This window comes from Jatropha curcas, chromosome 1, assembly GCF_041381405.1.
Source record: "Jatropha curcas cultivar XTBG-Jc1 chromosome 1, XTBG_Jcur_1.0, whole genome shotgun sequence".
In the NCBI taxonomy this organism is placed as follows: Eukaryota; Viridiplantae; Streptophyta; class Magnoliopsida; order Malpighiales; family Euphorbiaceae; genus Jatropha; species Jatropha curcas.
Genome location: NC_143151.1, coordinates 19,337,244 through 19,358,109, shown reverse-complemented (window position 1 = coordinate 19,358,109; position 20,866 = coordinate 19,337,244). Strand labels below are relative to the sequence as shown.

The 20,866-nt window shown below is 32.6% G+C and overlaps 1 protein-coding gene across 1 annotated transcript; it reads right to left on the bottom strand.

Moving 5' to 3' along the window:
* Nucleotides 1-5,580: 5,580 nt before the first annotated feature.
* Nucleotides 5,581-15,719, bottom strand: LOC149499102 (solanesyl diphosphate synthase 3, chloroplastic/mitochondrial-like). Its single transcript, XM_089725695.1, has 12 exons — nt 15,440-15,719; nt 14,478-14,570; nt 13,522-13,602; nt 13,340-13,411; nt 12,703-12,834; nt 12,456-12,542; nt 10,875-10,946; nt 10,289-10,374; nt 8,491-8,623; nt 7,280-7,369; nt 6,328-6,426; nt 5,581-6,022 (listed from the first exon to the last, which is right to left on the bottom strand). Exons 1-12 carry the CDS (start codon nt 15,560-15,562, stop codon nt 5,843-5,845), a joined length of 1,248 nt encoding a protein of 415 aa, XP_089581821.1. The 5' UTR covers nt 15,563-15,719; the 3' UTR covers nt 5,581-5,842.
* Nucleotides 15,720-20,866: the final 5,147 nt, after the last annotated feature.

Sequence of the window (20,866 nt, the reverse complement as noted above, 5' to 3'; positions counted from 1 at the left end):
TATTGGTAGAGGACGTGAGTCTGGTGGCCTTTAACTTCTAGATGGACAAATTTTGTTATCTCTGGCTTGTGCTGGTGCTCTATCTCCACTTAAGGTTCATTGTTGTTTGGGCCATCCTTCATTGTCTACTTTAAAGAAGTCGTGTCCATAGTTTCAGTCTTTATCAGTTTTACATTTTTTGAGAATATTTCATTTTTTCCTTCTTCTTCTATATACAAGAGTGAGGGGGAGGATGATGAGCTTTTATTCTACACTATCCAATAACTTCCTAGCTCTCCTGCTCCTATTTCTGTTCCTACACCTAATCCTGCTCTTGCTCCTATTCCTGTTCCTGACTTGCACTAGGATCTACTCGCATTGTTTTGAATAGGTTTATTCTAGAAGACCAAGGACTCTCGACTCATTTCCCCCACCTTACGCTTCAACAGAAGATCCGGTCCCTTCTACTCAACCTGAGTCTGTGTCATCCACTCCTCAGTCAGACCTTGACCTTCCCATTGCTCTTCAAAAAGGTAAATGCAAGTGTACCTATCCTATTTCTTCTTTTGTCAGTTATGATCATCTTTCTTCTTCATCTTGTTATTTTGTAAGTAACCTAGACTCTGTTTCTACCCCTAAAATTGTTGTTCAAGCTTTGTCCCATCCTAGCTGGTATGCAGTAATGAAAGAGGAGATGGCTACCTTAAATACTAATGGTATTTGGGATCTTGTGCCTCTCCCTGTAGGTAAGAAAGCTATTGGTTGTAAATGGGTTTTCACCATTAAAGTGAATCTTGATGGTTTTGTTGGTCGTCTCAAGGCTCGTTTAGTTGCTAAGGGCTATTCTCAGATTTATGGACTTGATTACTCTGACACCTTTTCTCCTGTAACCAAATTGTCTTCTATTCATTTTTTTTATTTCTTTGGCAGCTACCTTTAATTGGCCTTCACATTAGTTGGATGCTAAGAATGCATTTCTTCATATGGACCATCAGGAAGAAGTTTACATAGAGAAATCGCCAGGCTTTGTTGCTCAGGGGGAGTCGGGTAAAGTGTGTAAACTTCACAAATCTCTTTATAGTCTAAAACAAAGTCCTCGAGCTTGGTTTGGTAGATTTTGCGATGTGATACACCAATTTGGCATGCAGAAAAGCACTTTTAATCATTCTGTATTTTTCAGAAGCACTAAGACTGGTTTGATTTTACTTATAGTTTATGTCAATGACCTTGTTATTACAAGAAGTGATTCAGTCGGCATTACATCACTCAAGTCCTTTCTCCAGACTCAGTTCTACAAAAGACTTAGGATCATTAAAGTATTTTTTGGATATTGAAATGTCCAGGTGTAAGAGATGAATCTTCTTATCTCAAAAAAAGTATGTCCTTGATTTATTGGAGATTGAAAAGTTAAATGACAAACCATGCAGTGTTCTTATGACTCCTAATTTGCAACTTATAGCTGATGGTGAGTTATCTGATGATCCTGAGATGTATAGAAGGTTGGTGGGCAAACTGAATTATCTTATGGTAAAATATCCGATATTGCTTATTATGTGAGTGTCTTAAGTCAGTTTATATCGTCTCCTACTGTTATCCATTGGGAAGCTTTAGGATAGATCTTGTGCTACTTGAAAGGTAACCCAGGTTGGGGCCTCCTTTATAGTATCATGGGCATTTGGAGATTCAGTGTTTTTTAGATGCAGACTGGGCATGTTCAAAGGTTGAGTGAAGATCAACTTTAAGATATTGTGTCTTTGTAGGTGGAAACTTGATATCATGGAGGAGCAAGAAACAAAATGTAGTCTCTCGATTTAGTGCTGAATCAGAATATTGAGCTATGGTACAATCTGCTTGTGAAATAATTTAGATTCATCAGTTGTTGGAGGAAATTAGTTTCAAGTCATCCTTACCTGCAAAGTTATGGTGTGATAATCAAGATGTTGCTCTTCACATTGCATCAAAGCCGGTATTCCATGAACAAACGAAGCATATTGAGATTGATTGTTATTTCATTCGCAAAAAGATACAATAGGATGTTATCTCTACAGGGCATGTCCAGACAAGTGAACAGCTAGGAGATATTTTCACAAAAGTTTTAAATGGACCTCAGGTGGACTATCTTTCTAACAAGTTTGGCATAATTAACATAAATGATCCCAACTTGAGGGAGAGTGTTAAGGAGAGTTAGAAATCTTTTGTATATAGAGTCCTATTAGGAGTTAGAATCCTAATTAATTTTGTATTGTCTTGTATGTGTGTGTATATATATGTGTTCCTAATTGATGAAATACAACAAATATATTTGCCAAAACTGAATTTACACGGCCATTAGAGACAAACAGAGCTCAATATAAAATAGTGGTATTAGATGAAAAAAGCAAGAATAATATGAAAAAGGAGAAGATTTTAAGAAAAATCAAGAATCAAGTGATGGACACGGTAAAACAGAAAACAAATAGCCTTCAAGGACAAGCTATTAAAGGAAAATGTGTATGGAACTCACAAGCTAAAGCCGAGGACTTATGGAAAGAAGTGGCAGGTTGCATTAAGAAAGTGGCAATCGAGTGCTTGTTGTGTCTAAAGATTTAGGGTTCCAACCACAAGATTCTTCACGGTGGAATGAGGACGCACAAAAAGTCATCATAACAAAACAATGTGAATTTAATTGACTAGAGCATTTAATAAAGAAAACATTGATTTAAGGCTTATTTTCACCCACGGTCCCTCATTTTATAATAGTCTCTGTACTTCAATTTCTCACTTAAAAATATCTAAATTAATTTTTAGTAACATAAAAGTTCATTTATGTTTCGGTAAAAAGCTGACATGAAATTTATTGATTAATAAAAAATTATTAGTAAACGACACGTAACAGAATTTTTTCTTTCCTCTCTCCTACATTTTCTCTCTCGTACCCAAAAAAAGGAGAATACACCCTCCTGCCCACGAAATTCATCAAACAGAGCATTATCTATACATATGGACAGTTTCATTGCCTTCTCTCTGACAATTTTTTTTTATATATTTTTATTTGGTAAAGTACTGCTTAGACTGTGAGTTTATTGTATTCCTTTTGAATTGAATCTTCCCATTTAATATTTCTTAAAAAATTCAAAAATAATGAAGTCAAAATTTATATATATAAGTTGTTCTATGTTAATCTATTTTCTAATATTTCCTCAATATTTTGAAGATTTTTCATAGATTTATTGGAAGAATTTAAAAATATATTTATGAATAGCATTGAAATACAATAGAGATTAGAATGAAAATGGGTTTTGTTAAACCACTAACATTGGAATTAAATTGGGGTCGAAATACTATATAACAAATCGGTAATTGATAATAAATTCATTGATTTAAAAATGGATTTTATTTATTTTGCTAATTCATTTGGAACTTTTTACAAACATGTGGTGTACACTAAAATACTCTATTTTTTCACTTTATTTTATTAACAACTGATAATTTTTACAAGAAGGAAAGGGACAAGGATTCAGGCAGTTCTGAGAATTTGATATAATCAAAATAATGAAAAATAAAAAGAGTCCTCTGTTTTATTCTAATCCTAATTTTACTCATGTTCACGGAAATAGAAGACCCACTGCAATATTTTTCCAGCTTCCCTATGGCCATTGAACTGGTCTATGTCCCTCCTCTGACCCATTTCTGATTTTTAATTGTTTTTTTTTTTATATTCTCATCAAATTTATTTTTAGAAAAATTACAGTACAGTTTTAGTGGTTTGCGAAATACAACAAATTCGTTTTTGTCTTTTAAAAAATAGATTAAAATAGGTTGCTTCCGTCGTCCGACTATGAAGTTATTTCGTCCAATTTTTACACATTTCCATCAAGTCCCTTATGAAATGAAAAGAATATCTCTTTTATTTTCAAAAACACCTAAATGGATTTATTGTATTTTTTAAACCATAGACACTGCCCTGTAATTTTTTTATATAATATTTTAATATCTATCATTTGAACTCTCTATTTTTTTTTTGAGTTAATAAAAAAAATGTAAAAATTGGATAAAATAATCTAATAATGTAACATAATTAATAGTGTAACAGAAGTAAAATATAAAGATAAATTAATATATTTTAAAAAATACAGAAATAGATTAATTGTATTTTCAGAAATCATAGAGATTGTATTGTAATTTTCCGTTATTTTTCAATTTTTGTTGCTAAGTTTTTATTTTTCAATCCTTTGAAAATTCAAATAAAACAAAAATCGAAAAGAGAGAGATGAGAGGATGGAAGAGGAGGAAATGAAAGAAGAGATTGAAACTATTATCAGACACCATGAAAGTAAGCTTATTTGGTAGATCTGAATTTTTTTTTCTGCCAAAAAAAAAAAAAAAAAAAAGAAGCAATGAAATGCCAAACCAAAATGGTATTGATATTTGGAGTCGATAACCACCAGTTTCCGTTGCTGTAGCTCACCTAAAAAGATGAATTTGATCGGGGATAGAGAACAGAATTGTTGCTGCAAGTGAAAGAGAGAGTGGCAAAGCAGAGAGAAACATAGAATTAAAATGGAGGCAGAGAAAAGGATCTGATGTGATATTTTTAAAATAATTATTTATTGATCTTTAAATTCCACGTCAGCTTCTCACAGCAGGTAACTGTCAAACTGGTAAATGAATTTTTGTGTTACTCAAATAATAGTTTAGGTAGTTTTAAGCGAGAAATTAAAGTATAGGGACAGTTAAGAAATAGAGAGTATACTCGAGGGACGATAAATGAAAATAAATCATTGATTTAATGCTTATATAGATTTCCAATTTAAAAGATATTATTTTTTAGGTTTAGAATTGAATTGATTATATAATGATATCCTTCATATATTAGCATTTGTCTCAACCAATCATGAAAACTAAGAAGTGAAATACAGAACCGCTATTGATTACTTTTTCTCAAATAACAAATTGATTTAGAATTTTTAGGAATACTTTTAATCAGTTTTACAGTAAACTGAACCTTTGCTTTTTGAGGTTAACCCACTCAATATTGCAATAACATGGTATCTCGTGGGATTAAATGCGAATGTCTTATGATTATTGAGTGATGAACAGAGCTTAATTGAACTACCGCCTGGGAAACATGTCATGGGTTGCAAGTGGGTAACCCATATCAAAAAAAGCAGTTTCGATGGCACGACCATTTGAATTATAAATTTCACCTTTGTGCTTTCTCTGACTCAGAGCAGGCTAGTGATAAAGATAAGTGCCTATGTTATTTATGTCGGTAATACTCCAATTTCCTAATCTTCTAAGCGTCAAAGAACAATTGTCAGATCCTCCATAAAAACTGAATACAGAGTTGTCGCCTTTACAGCTTGTGAACTTGTTTGGATATAATCCTTACTTCATGAATTTCCAACCTCCCTATTCTCTATTGTGATTTTTCACTCGAGAATTGTTCGAGAACTTGTTACAATTGGAAAGTTGAATGTGCATCGTATTTCTACAAGGGATAAGCTATAGATATCAAGAAACCTGTAGTGTATTATTTATGAATCTGGCCCTGATTTATGTTTCTCTTTTGATAGATTGGGCATTTATGCTCAATATATCCTTGCCAAAATAGAATGATGATTGAATCAAATCAACATCGGCATCTAATAACGAACAGAAGAAACAAGAGCCTCACTTTATCCTTTAGGGGAACCTGTGACATGAATGTATAATTTACAAACAGGTTCTCACAATAATTATAGTGATACAACAATGAAAGTGATTTGAATAAATAAAGATGGAAACAAGAGAGGAAATTGGCCCTCGTGCTACAAGAATAATCAAATTTTAAAAATAAGCAAAATCTATTATATGGTGTCGTGAATTAATTGAAAATCTTCTCTCACTTATTTCTTGTGATTACTCTTTCAGTGAGATCTACCAGTGCTCGCCTCGACTTTCTTACTTCTTCATCATCGGTTTCTGGTAGTGAAACAATAGCTGCTGCAGCAAGCTTAGCATGCTTCGCTGCTAGCTCCCTTGTCCTTTGTATTCCACGGCTCTTTCGGAGGTACTCCAAAGTCTGTATTTTTCAAATCATCATACGTTCTAATTCCTCTGAAAGAGATAATAGCTTCTAATTTCATAAACAATGAAATGGTTACGAGTGCAACAGCAAAAACAACCAGTACGCTCAACTTTTAGCCCAAGAAGAAAAGGCTAAGTCATATGATTACATGGTCTACACATATCGTTGCTTTCACTTGGCAGAGTAGATATAACAAATTAAAGTTTCTTAATATATTTCAGCTTCACAAGATATTAATAATATCATCCATCAGGATTTCAACATCGGCTATCTTAAAGCATAAATTAATAAAGACTTACAATATCAACATTTTCAGGTTTGTCAAAGCCTTGTTGAACAACTGTACGCAATTCAGGGAACTCCTCCATAGCAAACAATATTGGAGCTGTCACGATTCCCTGCAATTATGACAACCCAATTTGATTGTAAAGACAAATGCAATTTAAGTAGGCTCTACAAGATAGACATCAACCTAGGATTTCCACTACATGTCAAAATAAGCTTTTCATATATAAAACTCAGTTGTAAAAGGATCCGAAGAATTTTGGAAGTGGTATTCACAAGTTAAAAAAGACATCACTAACCAATATAAGCAACTGACAAAAAATAGAAACCTAATACTAGCCTATGACAAGAGGCCAAATCCCAGTTAATGCATGACCTTCAGAACATTTTTGAAAGCTTCCACAAGTGCCTAACAGAAAATATATCATTTTGAAACAAGTGGCTTACCCACAAAGTTACCTACCATCCTGTCATAATGTGAACCAATACTTATACCCTTAAGATGCAGAATGTAAAAATATAAAAAGAAAAAAAAGAGAAATGAGATCAAAACAAAACAACATTAAAAGTGAATATTATTAAAGGCAATGGTTTAGCTTTTAGATCACAATACTAATATGGCTGCAACTTATTTCCTCATTCCAGCATTACTTTGATTGCTAAAAACGTGATCCCATAAGAAGAGAAATTGGCATTCATTTAATGCCAATTAAGTCTACAATTAAAAATATCTTAGCTTGCGAGAATCTTATTTTGAGAACATGTTATCCAAGTTGCCTGACATTTGGCTAACCAGTTCTTGCAAATGCTCATGAAAGAATTCAGAAATATTACCCTTTTTACTTAAAGAAAAATAACAAAAATATTTAACAAACTTGTCTACCATGTAGCTTATTTGAAGCTTAGAAGTTAAAACCAACTAAAATATTTCCACCATCAGATATAATGTTAGGGATAGAAGAATACATGGCGAATATCAGATAATGAACCCTTTCCAAGGGAAGCAGATGTGCCAGTAAAATCAAGGACATCATCTATCAACTGAAATGCCAATCCCTGAAAAGGAAGCAGTTCAGTTAGAGAAAAAATAAAACCACTTTGGAAGCGTTATCAGACAGGAGCATTTACAGCCAACAGCAAGGATTGCAAGGATTGCATGGCAAACATGAAATTACAGGCACCTATTTCTCCCAGCACATACACACAGAACCGTTTAGGGTATCTTCAAATTGGACTTATAAATTTTAAATAAGTATAATGTCCATTCAAAAGTTCACATAACTTTGCACCTAAACCTCTCTGAATTTTCTTTTCTGAAATACTTATTCATATCTCCATGAAACCAGATAAATAAGGTATGCAAAGAAAGCTCCTATAAAGTTGAATGTTTTTCAAGCACCCAGTTTTCACTAACATGATTAATTGATATTAAAAAAGATTAAACCTAGATATTAACACTTCGGGAAGATTTCTTGCATAAACACAATAATTTACAAGCCATATATGAAATTAAAGGATATAACATGAGTTTCAAAACACAAAAGTCCAGTTAGGATGCATTATGAAAAGAAATTTTATTAAGGTCTTCCATTTTTTATGTTCGGTAAAGTTTAAGGTTGAACACTTAATGATAGGCAGGTACTTTGAAATTAGCTTTAAGATTCAAGAATCATGTTGTATTATAACCAAAATAAAAATATAAATGACTACAAAAGAGTTCCATTCAGAAAAGTACAAACAAATGCATCTACATGACATGTTAAACATTGGGTCAACCAGTTGATTATAGCCAAAAATTAAAATAAAATTGACAATTTTAGCATATGCTTTAGCTCTTTTCTGAAAACATATATATTTGATCTTGCTCGGTCGAGATCTCACAGGCTGAAAATATGTTAATTAAAAATGTATATGGAAAGAAGTTTAGATAGAAAGGAAAACTACGGAGAGTAAAATGAGGATATACAAAGCTCAGAACTAACAATACATGAGGTTATATTTTCCTCTCTTGTTTGGATTGAGTGGAATGATTGATGAGGGGAAATGAAATTCGTTTTATGGGAAGTGCATTTGGATGTAATACTTTATAGGGCATATGACAATCCACTGCAAAGCTTGCTATTGGAAGTGGGAGGGGGGTTGGAAATAAAAAGACTAGAGGAAAAAAATTTACAAACCAGATTTTTTCCATATTCAAAAGCCAACATTGCGGCTTCTGCTGTTTGCCCAGCGAGAAGCGCAATTGCTTTGCAGCTGTTTGAAATCAAAGATGCAGTCTTGTAGTATGTCTTTTGCATATAGTACTCCATGCTGCATTAAGAACACTGTTTTGAGTTGAATAAACTTAAAATATAACATCTTGGATATACAATTGCGAATCAAATTAGCATGTGAGTTGCATGTATATATATTTTCGTGTTAGCACGTTTTGATAAATTTAAATTTTAAATATAATTGTCATGTATATATTAAAATTGTTAAAAAAATAATCCTTTTAGTTTCCAGTGAAATAAAGGTACAATTGCTATGTAAAAATTGATCATTTTTAAAAGAAAAACCTTCATGAATGTTACAAAAATTTATTTTAGTACCAGTAATAAAAAATAAAAGAAGCCTCCATAATATAATTTTACTAAAATTCTAAGAACCTATAAAGCTAATTGTGATCGAGTAAAAAGAGAATATAAATACATATTTGCAATATTGTGCATAGAAATGAATTTTACATGTCTAATAATGATAATAGAAAAACCATATATTAAAACAATAAATAAAGAGAAAAAATTGCATACACTTGCCTAAACCTTTTCTCCAACTATGTTTGTTTATATGCTAATATAATATTAAAAATATGTATAATTCTATATTTATAGGGATTCAATGAAATTAAATAGGAAGAACTAAGGTGTATTAAAGGAAGAATTATTAATTAGAAACAAAAATATTTTAGAAACACGATTAAAATAAGGAAGCAAGTTTGTTTTATGTTAATTTAAATAAATTTATTTATTAAAAGGTTTTTTAAAGATTTTTTTTTTTTTTTTTTTTTTTTTTTTTTTTTTTTGTGATTTTTATTATACTAATGTACATTTTGATCAGTCCATATGTTTCCACACATTCGCATTTATGTTTGTGTGTGTATTCACATTCACTATGTACAGCTACTAGTGCATGAGGCATGTATTCACATTCACTATGTATGATACCGTTGTCATTATGCATTATAGCAGACAACTTTTCATAGCTTGGCATCCACAGAGTAGCATATTTCAAACAATTTTAGATGATGTAGGAATTTTATTTATTAAATTACATGGGTCTTTCTTATCCAGAAACACCTTCCAGACATCAAAGGAATACAATCAGTTTTAGCAATCTTTTCTTGTTCTTTTTATTTTTATTTTTTCTGACCTAGAAAAAACCCAGCACCATAACCCTCATTCATATAGAAAACAGATATAAACCCAACAAATACATTTTGGCAGAATATAAAGTTGATCCAAGAAAGGAAAGGGCCTGAAGATAGATTTTGGGACCAATAAGCAGGTTTCTTGTTAGTCATATCTAAAGAGGCAATTCTGTTTCTGACATAAAGAATGTAATTGATCTAAATTTAAGATAAAAGAAATGCAATTAATTTTCCACAACAAAAAACATGCATCTCCCATCAAAATAGACACGTAATATTGTTGGGTGCCTATACAGAACAGCAAATTTCAACCAACAAATGTCACAGCTTGTTCTAGGCATCCTTGCAAAGAAAAATTCTAAAAGAATTGAGGTGGAAAGGGTGGGTGCTTTACCATTACGAAAGAAAAAAATAGGCAATGAAGATAATAAAACATCGACAAACAAGAAAACATTACATTTCATACAACTTTAAAATCAGCAATTCCATTAGACGCAGTCAGAACAACCCTCCCCCACCCCCCACCCCAAAAAAAAAAAAAAAAGAAGAAAGGAAATTCAGCATACCTACAACGTTGGTCAGATGTACTAGTCATCTGCATGGTTTCACCTGTTACAAGATGCTCTACAACTGTTGCTAAAAGTGAAACAACCTACAGGCATAAAATGATAGTGAAGACAATGAAAAAAAAAAAAAAAAAAAACATTCCTGAAATGCCCAACCCACCCCCACTCTCCCACTAACCTGCAAAAGTGAATTAATTAATTCAAAAGTCTAAAAGGCAAAAGGATATAACATCTTGATACTTGTCAAAAGTTATATCAACCGATGGAGCTACTAACAGTAAATTAAATTCCTCTCTAGTCATAATTCACACCCATAGACCAACAAATTAATCTATAGTGCCTATGGGCATAACAGAGGTGCAATTCAACCATAAGTGAAATTGCAGGAGCAAAAAGTTGAAGACCAACTAGAAGATGCAGGCTTAAGAAGAGCATCTATTTTGCTAGACATCGTTAATATGTCTTCACTGCCTTCTGTCACCATTCTGAAGCAAAACTGAGGTATAGTTTGAGAAATCTTCAGATGAAAAAAGGCTCTAGTCATTGTGGATCACGTGATTGCAGATAATAACAATAACAAATATACCTCTGTGTTTTTCAAAGAAGCAAGAGCTATACAAGCTCGTGAAAGTAGAAAATCTCCAGCTAATACTGCTACCTGCAATACAAATTAACGAAAGAAACTTTGTTTACAAGCCTTGTAATTTTATTCTTTTATGGTTAGCTAAAAGCAAGAAGGGGGAAAAGAATTCAGCTTTCGAGCATTAGCATTGGTAGCACCAATAAGCAGATAGCTGGCATACATAATATATCCAGCATTATACATATATTTATTGCCACACTCTTTCATTTCAATGGGATGGTAAGAATTCTTTTTATTCATGCTCACTAATTGTTGGTCCCTATTTTTTCACAAGTAAATTAACACAACTCAACAAAGTTTCAATCTCTTACTAGCTAGAATCGGGTATATGGATCTTTTTCCGCTATCCCACCTAGCTTAATGCTACATTTTCTAGAAAATCTAGGTGATGTAGGAAAAATTCAGATGCCCGTCCATCAATGCCTCTCCCATGCCTGTCTATCAATTCCACTCCTAACATTTTAATACGCTCAACCTTACTTATTGATATTGATATACTTGCCAGTCTACAGTACACGCATGTACGAGCCATCTGAATTCCCCTTCTCACAACTTTTCTAAATAGATGCTGCTTCCCCTTTCCTATGGCTGCTTATTTCTTACACAGTCCATCCTTGTATTCAGCAATCTACATTAGCATCCTCACTTCCACACATTAATCTCATTTCAACTTGTTCCTTCACAGCCTAACACTCACTGCCATACAATAAATGGCCAATTGGCAATGTTGTGAAACCTTTCAACCTAGTTTTCATAATGCAACCATTAAAAGAAAAGCTATCCAGTCATCACATATTCATTCAACTTCTACATTTTATTCTAAGTTAAAACCTTCCTGAAAATGCCCATATTTACATTATTCAATGTCCTTAAGAATTCTAAATCATTGTTTTCATATATATATATATCCCACTGATATGTCTAGATGTTGGGAACTTAACTGATACTTGACAACAATATTTTTACTTCTTGGATTAGCATGCCCAAAGACTTCAAAAAAGAAAAGCTTAAGAAAGGCAAGTATGGTCTGGGAAAACCTGCTGACCGTTCCACAACATTATTCATAGTAACCAGTATTTCTCATGTCCAAAACTTGTAGGTTTTGATTATAAGACCAGATAATGCCTTTTTAAGGATAGAAAAAAAAATAAAAGATAAAAAGTACACATTAAATGCCTGAACATTCAAATCAAAATGCAACAACATCACTGTCCCAAGACTCAAAATAATGATGTGCATAGGGATCAACCATTTACTTGAAATCAGACAATACAGCCGTAAAGTAATGATTTGTGACTCCTAACGCCTTAAACACCATCTTAAGAACCCTCAAGTAAGGGGAAGTGTGAGTAAAAATCTGACAACAGAATGAATACTTTTCACCTCTATATTTCAGAGATAACTAGGATGGAAAGAAAGTATATTATTGCAGAGCTTAAGAATTCTACCACTAGAACTTGTAAGAAAGAATCTATCACAAAAAGGAGTTATCAGTTTGACCTAAAAAGAACAAGATAATTGTACCTTATTGCCCATGACAAAATTTAGTGAACCAATACCCCGCCTGGTGTCTGCATCATCCAACACATCATCATGGAGAAGACTTGCCACCTGAGACATGAAAATAATTGCATTGGTCTCAACATTAAATGCTTGAAATGAAAGCAGGATTATGAATGGGGAACTCACAGGGGGAAGAAAAATCATCAAAGAAAAATGCAGGAAAATGAATTAATTTACAAACGAAAATAATAGAAGATGAGAAGCTGACATGGATCATTTCTGTTATTTCAGCAATAAGCTGCTGTCTTGTACGTAGATCTGTTGCCAAAGTGTCCCCAACACCATTTGATGTTGGTTCAGGTACATGCACATTCAAAGCTGTTGCCATAAGCAACAAAACCTGCTCAAAGAACACCCGTTATATAGAAAAGAATGGATGATAAACAGATAAATAGATTTCTCAAATATTAGACAGTATAAACTATACAGCAATAACAATTTTCGAAATTAAGGCTCAGGTAAAGCACTACATAAGGCTCCTAAGATGTGAACTTGTTAAAAAGGTAGAGGTAAAATAAATAAATAAATAAAGAAATAAAATGCAACAAAACGCAAAAAACATAAATGTCAAGTGAAGAAAAGGTGGAAGGTGCAAAGCATTAATGTAAGAACCACCAAGTAACCCCTAGAAGAACCTTTGAAACTGCTGCAGTAACATTCTTTAAAAGAACCATTAAGAAAAATCTACATAGTACACTTTGACCAATACAGACATCATAAATCTGAGAATGAATTCCAACTAGACAATAAGAAGAAAAATCTCAATCAAAATACAGTTCATAACAGGAACAAACACAATTGAGAAGGAAACCCTGACAATAAGCAATATCATTTAGTGCATATACCGTGGGCCGAAATCTTTTTCCTTCTACTCCCATCTTGAAGAAGTATTCGGCGGCTGATGCAAGCTTGGGGACCTAGATGACATTTCCAACTTTGTAAAACATGATATCGAAGCTATACTTCAGCAATCCCACCAAGCACAAAATAACTCAGAGAAATGACAGGAGATGGAGCAATTAGATACCTCAGCAACTACCATTGCCCGCAGTCTATTGGCAAGGAGCGATAGTTCATCAGCAACAAGTGAAAAAGGGTCAAGTTGTTCCTGAAAGCCAGAGTTTACCAATCCAATCGAAAGGCCAAAAATATGGTCGAGTAGAAAATTAAAAATGATAAGCAAGAGATCAAGAGCAGCATCAGATAACATAGCAGAAGCAACATAAAAATCTATTTAAATAATCATTGGTGCTTTTTGCTAAACTACAGCCTAAAGATTTGGGAGATAAGGGAATTCTTGAAACAAAAAACAGTCAGTTTTATGGCTTAATTTACTTGAAGAAAAAACATCAAAAATTTAATGGGAGGGCTCAATAGTTGAATAGAATGAAATTATTAGGGACCATATATTCAGTTGTAAGAATAGAGGTCATACTAGTGAATTTTGAAAACCTTAGAAATAAAAGTAACTTACCCATTGAAATTCAACCCATATTCCTATACCTTTTCTGCAGTGACTTTAAAAGCACAATTCCCAACTTTCAACACTTAACTAAGCACGCAGGGAGATTAATTACCTAAATAATTTAGCAAACCTCTAAATTGGTAATGGGGAGGAGTGATGATGAATAAAGTATAACGGGTGTTAAATAAATTCAAGGACTAAAATCCTGACTTCATATTGAAAACCTAGAAAGGGGGTTAAAGGAGTTAAAAGATGTGTGCAAAATACTCGATATAAATTTGACTTTAATCAACAACAGAGATAAAATCAATATTAAACTGCAAATAGATTTGAATATTGTAAAGTATCAATCTAATTCTAAACTTGTTATTAACCATACCAGATAATATCTTGACAGCATAACTTTTTATTCATTTAAAGAGTTCAGAAAAGGTTTGAAACTCTATAAACCCTCACATGGCAAAAATTATGTGTTCTACAGTCATGGATGGAATATTAACTAATGAAAGGCAATTAACCTCAATTAAAGAGCTGCTCTGATGATGAACATTCTGTTTGAAGCCGTATAAGGCAGGTGAATTCCAGGAATCAGTTTCTTTGCGATTGATAATCTACCAGAAATGTCCAAAAGGAAATGTAAATTGTTAATGCATGATAGAGCATAAATTCCAACAACTCTCAAAAACATAAAGAAAAACATAAGATAGGGCTCAAAAAACTGAAGGATATAATATATTCCAGAAGCACAAGCATTATACTAATTCAATTTTTCTTTACGGATAAACTTTTTAATTGAGAAGATAGGACAAACTGTCAACTAACTCCCCCTCCTACCAAGATTAACCAGATAAATGCATTGCAATTAATACTGAATCCCAAATTCCCTACCATAAAGCTCAATTTCGAAATACAAATATTCTTCATATCCATCATCTTACTCCCAACAAGAGTCATTATTCCACCATTTAGGACCCAAAACGTTATAGTTGCCATCAGGCACATCCAGAATGAATAACTGATCATGCAAATAAAGATGAGAAAATCATTTTTCAATCCGAAATTCTCTCCTGTGTCTTGCCTGTAGCAGTAATATGATAAATTGAGTACCAATTGAAGCAGACATAACGGTATTCCATTCAAACCTGCATCTAAACCATGCAGGAATAAACCATTAAACACATGTGCTTCAAGAAACCAATTTAAGCTCAACCCATCAATTCACCGCCTGATTTTAAGGCATTTATTTTTGAAGTCACCAGCCCCTAACTGTTGCTCTTTTATTACAACTAAAACTCTCAAATATTTCCACCCAAAAAGGAGGGAAAAAAAAGAAAGAAAAAAAAAAGCTCCGTTATATACATAGAAGTGGAAACAACTTTTAACCCATTAACAAATACCAAGAACCCAATCAAATTTCATTTCCTCCGAATCAAACATTCAACCAATAATAGTGAAGAACAAAAACTGCAATGCTTATTACCTTTTGAGCAGGGTATCCAACTCCAAGAGAGTGGGAACTACTGGACAGAAGGAATGGGTGCAGTCGCAGAAACCAAAAGCTGCCGCTTCTCGAAATCCGTGACAATCCCCGTGAGAAAAACATCGCTGCCTCTAGTCTTTCTCTATAGCTACCTCCTCAGGAAAAAAAAAAAAAAAAAGGAAAAACGGCTGGAGAAGAAGAAGAGTCAGAAACAAAGAGAGCCAGCCCGACTTAAATTTTGATTATGACGTAGTAATGCTAGGAAAACTGAAGCAAAGTTGTCTTTGCTATGTTAACGTGGCCACGACGGCGAAGCACAACCATGTGTAAGCAGGCATGGCTCCTGTTCATTTTGAACCGGAACCAAATCGAAATTGAACCGTAGATAAATTGAAATTGGACTGAACCGTCGGTTTAAAGTTTTGAACTGGAACCGATGATTCAAAGCCATTTAAAATTTATGTAAATGTTAATATTTGAACCTGAACCGGCAGTTAATCGGCGTTTTCAGTCCATTCAAACCGAAAATTTTCTATTTTTATTCTCAAAATAATAATTATTTAGCCTACTTTATACATTTTTAAAAGTCTTAATAATATTTTACTGTACTATGTACTTTACTTAAATTTTTTTTTAAAATAAGTTAAAAATTTAAAAAGTAAAATGGTAAAAAAATAGAGAAATATTTAGTCTAAACTTATATTATTTTTAACTTTTTTTTTTTACCCTTTTAAATTGTTTACTAAGTTTAAAATTACATTCCCTTTTGAAGCATTTTTTAAAATTCTCTTATAATGTATTTAATTAACAACATTTAAACAAAAAAAAAAGTGATAATTTATTTGATGATTTTGTAAAATTAATTAATTTTATTCTTATATGAGTATGAGCATTCTAAAATTTATTTAAAATAAAATTTACCAATATTTTTTTAAACTCATATTAATATTTTCAAAAGAAAGAAGTAACATTGATTTTTTTTTAAAAAAAAAACATATATCGCCGAAAACTGTGATCGGAATTGTCGGTTCATCGAAACCAACGGTTCAATTGCCAGTTCATGTTCAACATTTAAAAAATTTTGAACTATCGATTTCGTGAACCGAAACCGACGGTTCAATGAACCGACCATGCCGATGTGTAAGTGCATACTTTCGTTGCCCCTATTCAATGTGTGCTAATATAGTTAGATGGTAATAACGCCATGGATATTAAGAATAATGTTAATAATAATATTTGATGAAAATAATACTAATCATTTCATATCCTTTTATAACATATGTGATATGGGCAAATATATTAAATTGCTTAATACATAAATTTAACTATGGACTTTGCCGATTATCTTTGCGGCCGCCTGAATTTTGCTGGTTCTACTGTGACCTTGAACTTTCATATCCTCCAATAATTTTGCCCCTCACCACATAGGATAAAAATAGCATGCATTCAATCGCGTTTGAGAGAGTAAGAACCGATTTTCTCAGCCATTGAGTATCTAATATGGCATGACCAACGGTCATGATTGTCAAAGAACTTAAGGATATACATCCATATCCCTATCTCTCTCAACTGATTTTGTTTCTCCAAATAATATTTTTGCACAAATTTCCCAATTTTGTGAATATAAATTAATTTCTTCAATATTGTTAGTAACAAAAATGCACAATAATATGAAAAAGACTCGTTCAATAATTCATATGTTGAATTCCAACGAGTTGGGACATCCTTTGAAAAAAGTTTTCATCTTTTATTATTTTCCTTACAAAATTTAGCCCAATTTTTCATCACTTGGGGATGTCCCCATAAATATGAAATAGCTTTTCTAATTGGAGAAATATAAGATTCAAAGAACTTTTAAACCATCTTGTACACATAAATTTAAAACATGACAATCACATTTTATATGAAAAAATTTTCCACCAATATTTGGTTCATAAATTGATTTAAGTTCAATAATTGATTTAGTGTCGGCAGAAGCATTTATCAAATGAAATTGAAAAAGTTTTTTTTGTCAACTTATATATTCATCTAAAATTGAAACAATTATTCTATAAATATTATTTGCAGTATGTTTATCATCAAAAGCACGAAATACAATAATTCTTTTTTAAATTTTCCAATCATCATCAAATCCAATGACATGTAATGTCTATATAAGAATGCATTTGCCAATGATCACTCCAAATATCACAACAAATTGAAATACGAATTTTCATTTGAGAAAATAAAAGTTCTAACTCTTTTTGTTCTTTTTTATATAAAGAAATAATAGTTCGTTTTACAGTATTTCTTGGCACTCTTTTAGCAGAAGGATTTAAAGTTTTTTGACAATATTGATTGAAATCTACTTTTTCACCAAAACTAAAAGATAAATGTTCCATAGAAATCATTTTAGCTAATTCTTCTTTTTGTTGTTTTTCAGAATATCAAAATAAAGAATGTTAGAATATGCGTACCCGAAAATTTGTGTTTGAGACCGATCAACTCCTATTTTTGTTGGATGTTTTACCTCCAAATGCTTCTAAAATGATTCATAACTGCTCGATTGTTTTTCAGAATATAATGCTTCTAAAATAATTATTAAATTATTTTAATGGTATCAAACTGCAAACCAGACCGACCAGACTGCACCAAACCACTTTTTGTGGTTTAGTTTAGTTTGATTTCATTAATTAAATGGTTTGGTTTGGATTGAAAAATCTATAAACCGTAATTTATAGTTTGTTTAAAAATTTTTTCAAACCGCACCAAACCAAACCGTGCTCACCCCTAACTAAGATACCTTTGGTAAAAGGCCTAATTTCAAGTTAAATACTCTTTCTGGGTTAGGATGGCCAAGGGTCATGTTAACTTAACTTCCTAGATTTGAAGGATCCATGGGATATGGGCTTTATCTTGTGTTTGACCATTGTCTTAGGCTCGTTTCAAGACATGGAGAAGCAAATCCTTGCTTTGTGGAACTGATCGTTTAAGAGGAGGAATCTCATGGGCCTAAATCAATTTCAATTTTTGATTTAGCACGTGCAAGAAAGGATGAAAAGGGGGTTAAATGGTTTAGGACCTTTTCTATGTAAAAGGCTAAATCTTGTATGAATATAGGAGATCTTATATGGTCGTGATGGACTTATAAGAAGGCAAATGGCCTTGCTGATTGAGCCAAAAAGAGTAGGAAAGATTGCTAGACCTACTTAAGAGGAAAATGACTCGAAGAAGGTACACTTTAGAAGGAGACTTATCTTATTATCAAGAATGCTACTGGGTGAGTAGGAGGAAGAGAGTTTGGAAAGGTGACTTGAAAGATGTATCGCTTAGGAGGAGATACGATTTTTTGCAAGGAAGGCAACATGGCCTAAGGATGATGATGACTTGAGGGACATGTACCACAGAAGAAGGGAAGATACCTAAACACGACATTTTGGACAAATTACCATAATAGAATTTTTCGAAGCTGGAGTGATGGTTCCAAATTACATGAATGAAATGATTGATTGACAAAATAATGAACCAAACAAGGGTTAAGTCTTGAACTTCACTTCTTTCTTCAAGAGAATTAAGTTTGGTGCAATGAAACTTGAATGAACCATTATTTTTTTCTACTTTTCTTTTTTTTTTTTTCTTTTTTTAATATGAAAGTAAAAAAGAAGTAAAGAAACATTAACATGAAATAAAAGTTTTATTGATTAATTCAGACTGAACCCAAAGGATGTGCTTCCTACGTATCTCCCTTGATAACATCCGCTTAAGAACATATGGTCTTGCCCATCCTGACTTGAATTTCCCTCTGATTTCATGAACAGGGGCTTGGATTTCTTTCAGTACCTAGTCTACTTCTTGCAAAATCCTAAACTTCACCCTTTTGTTGAAGTGTCGCGCTATCCTTTGCTGGTATTTTTGGATCTGGCATAATGCTTCCTCCCTTTTCTCATCTAGACCTATCAACTGCTTGTGATAATTCTTTAACTAGTTGGCTTCACTAATATGGCTTTCTTGCATAATCTGGGCTGATTGGACTGCCATTTTGATAGGAAGACTGTTTCCATTTCGTGCACCAATGAGTAAGAAGTTGCCTTTGTGAGTGTTCAAATGGAAGTTTGATATCCCCATAAAGCAAGAAGCAATTGCTCATGCCATCTCCTGTGATTGTCAACCATCTTTGCAAGACCGTCTTGTTGGTTTTATTGACTGCTTCGATTGCTACATTTGTGTGGTTGATATGGTAAAGACCGGTGATGATATATTTATACTTTTTCAAAAGCATGACCACCTCTTTCTGAAAATGAGAACCATTATCCGAGATGATCTCGGAGGGAACCCCATACCGGTAAAGGATATTTGCTTGGATGAAATGTGCTACCTTTTTTGAATTCAACACCTAATATGAAGTTACTTCTATCCACTTTTTGAAGTAATCCATTACAACTAAAATGTATTCATGCCCATTGGAAGATTTTGAAGTAATCCTTCTAATGATTATACTCAGGTTGTAAACGGCCATGGTGTTGTTGTAGGATTCAGAGGAGCCAAAGGCCGCTTCTGTATTTTAGAAAACACCTGGTGTAATACCCCCCTTCGACCCCAAAAGACCGGATAGGAGTTGCCACATTCTATGCTAGAGGCACGTACAAACTTGCTTATTAATATAGAAATTGTTATGAAAGTGGGTGTATTTATGGCTCTAAGGCGTGAAAGAAAATCACTTTCTTTCAAGAATAAATCGCCTCCACTATGTGTACTGTAGGGTTATGGCAATACTCCTTCAGGATATAAAAGAGGCTGAAAACTGCGGACAGTAACTTTCTAAGGTTTTTCCAAGAACTTCTGGACAAGTAAAATTACGATAGAAAGATGAAGGAACGTGTTTGTTGTTTTAAAGGAAACTTCTTTTATGGATGATGAACAATTTTCTTTTATTTAAGAACTGTTTTCTTGGCAGCATTTCATAAAAATAAAAACTATTAAATATAGTTAATTCTTTTTAAATTGTTAAAAAATAATACAATAAAAAAATCAAATTTATCATTTGAAAGTTACACATGTGCACGTGTTCAAGTGCGAAGTGCCATCTTTGACATTAAATATTGTTTTATGAAATCTTGGATTTCCTCCAAAACATCTTGTTTTTTTTTGAAGTACAAAATCCCATATTATAAACATAATACCAACTTTGTTTTATTCCATGTGAGATAACTTTCTTTCTCACATATATAACTCAATTAAATAAGCTATTATAACAATCCCCCTTTTAGCTTATTTAATTTAAGTCTACACATATTTCCATGCATATAAAATGTATCTTTTGATTTAAAATTCTTATTTTTATAAGTACTTCAAAACTCTAGAAAATCATAGGTAGCTAATAGCTTAAACCCAGATTTGTTATTCTAGAATTGACCCATACTATACAACTGAAAATATTTTCTTATTTTA

Bases quoted from the DNA above. Each gene is read 5' to 3' on its own strand.
- LOC149499102 (XM_089725695.1), bottom strand. From the start codon at position 15,562: ATGTTTTTCTCACGGGGATTGTCACGGATTTCGAGAAGCGGCAGCTTT. The intron at 8,624-10,288 runs GTATGCTGAATT...TTCTTAATGCAG, and splicing joins ACATCTGACCAACGTTGTAG to CATGGAGTACTATATGCAAA. The intron at 6,023-6,327 runs GTAAGTCTTTAT...TGAAAAATACAG, and splicing joins AACCTGAAAATGTTGATATT to ACTTTGGAGTACCTCCGAAA.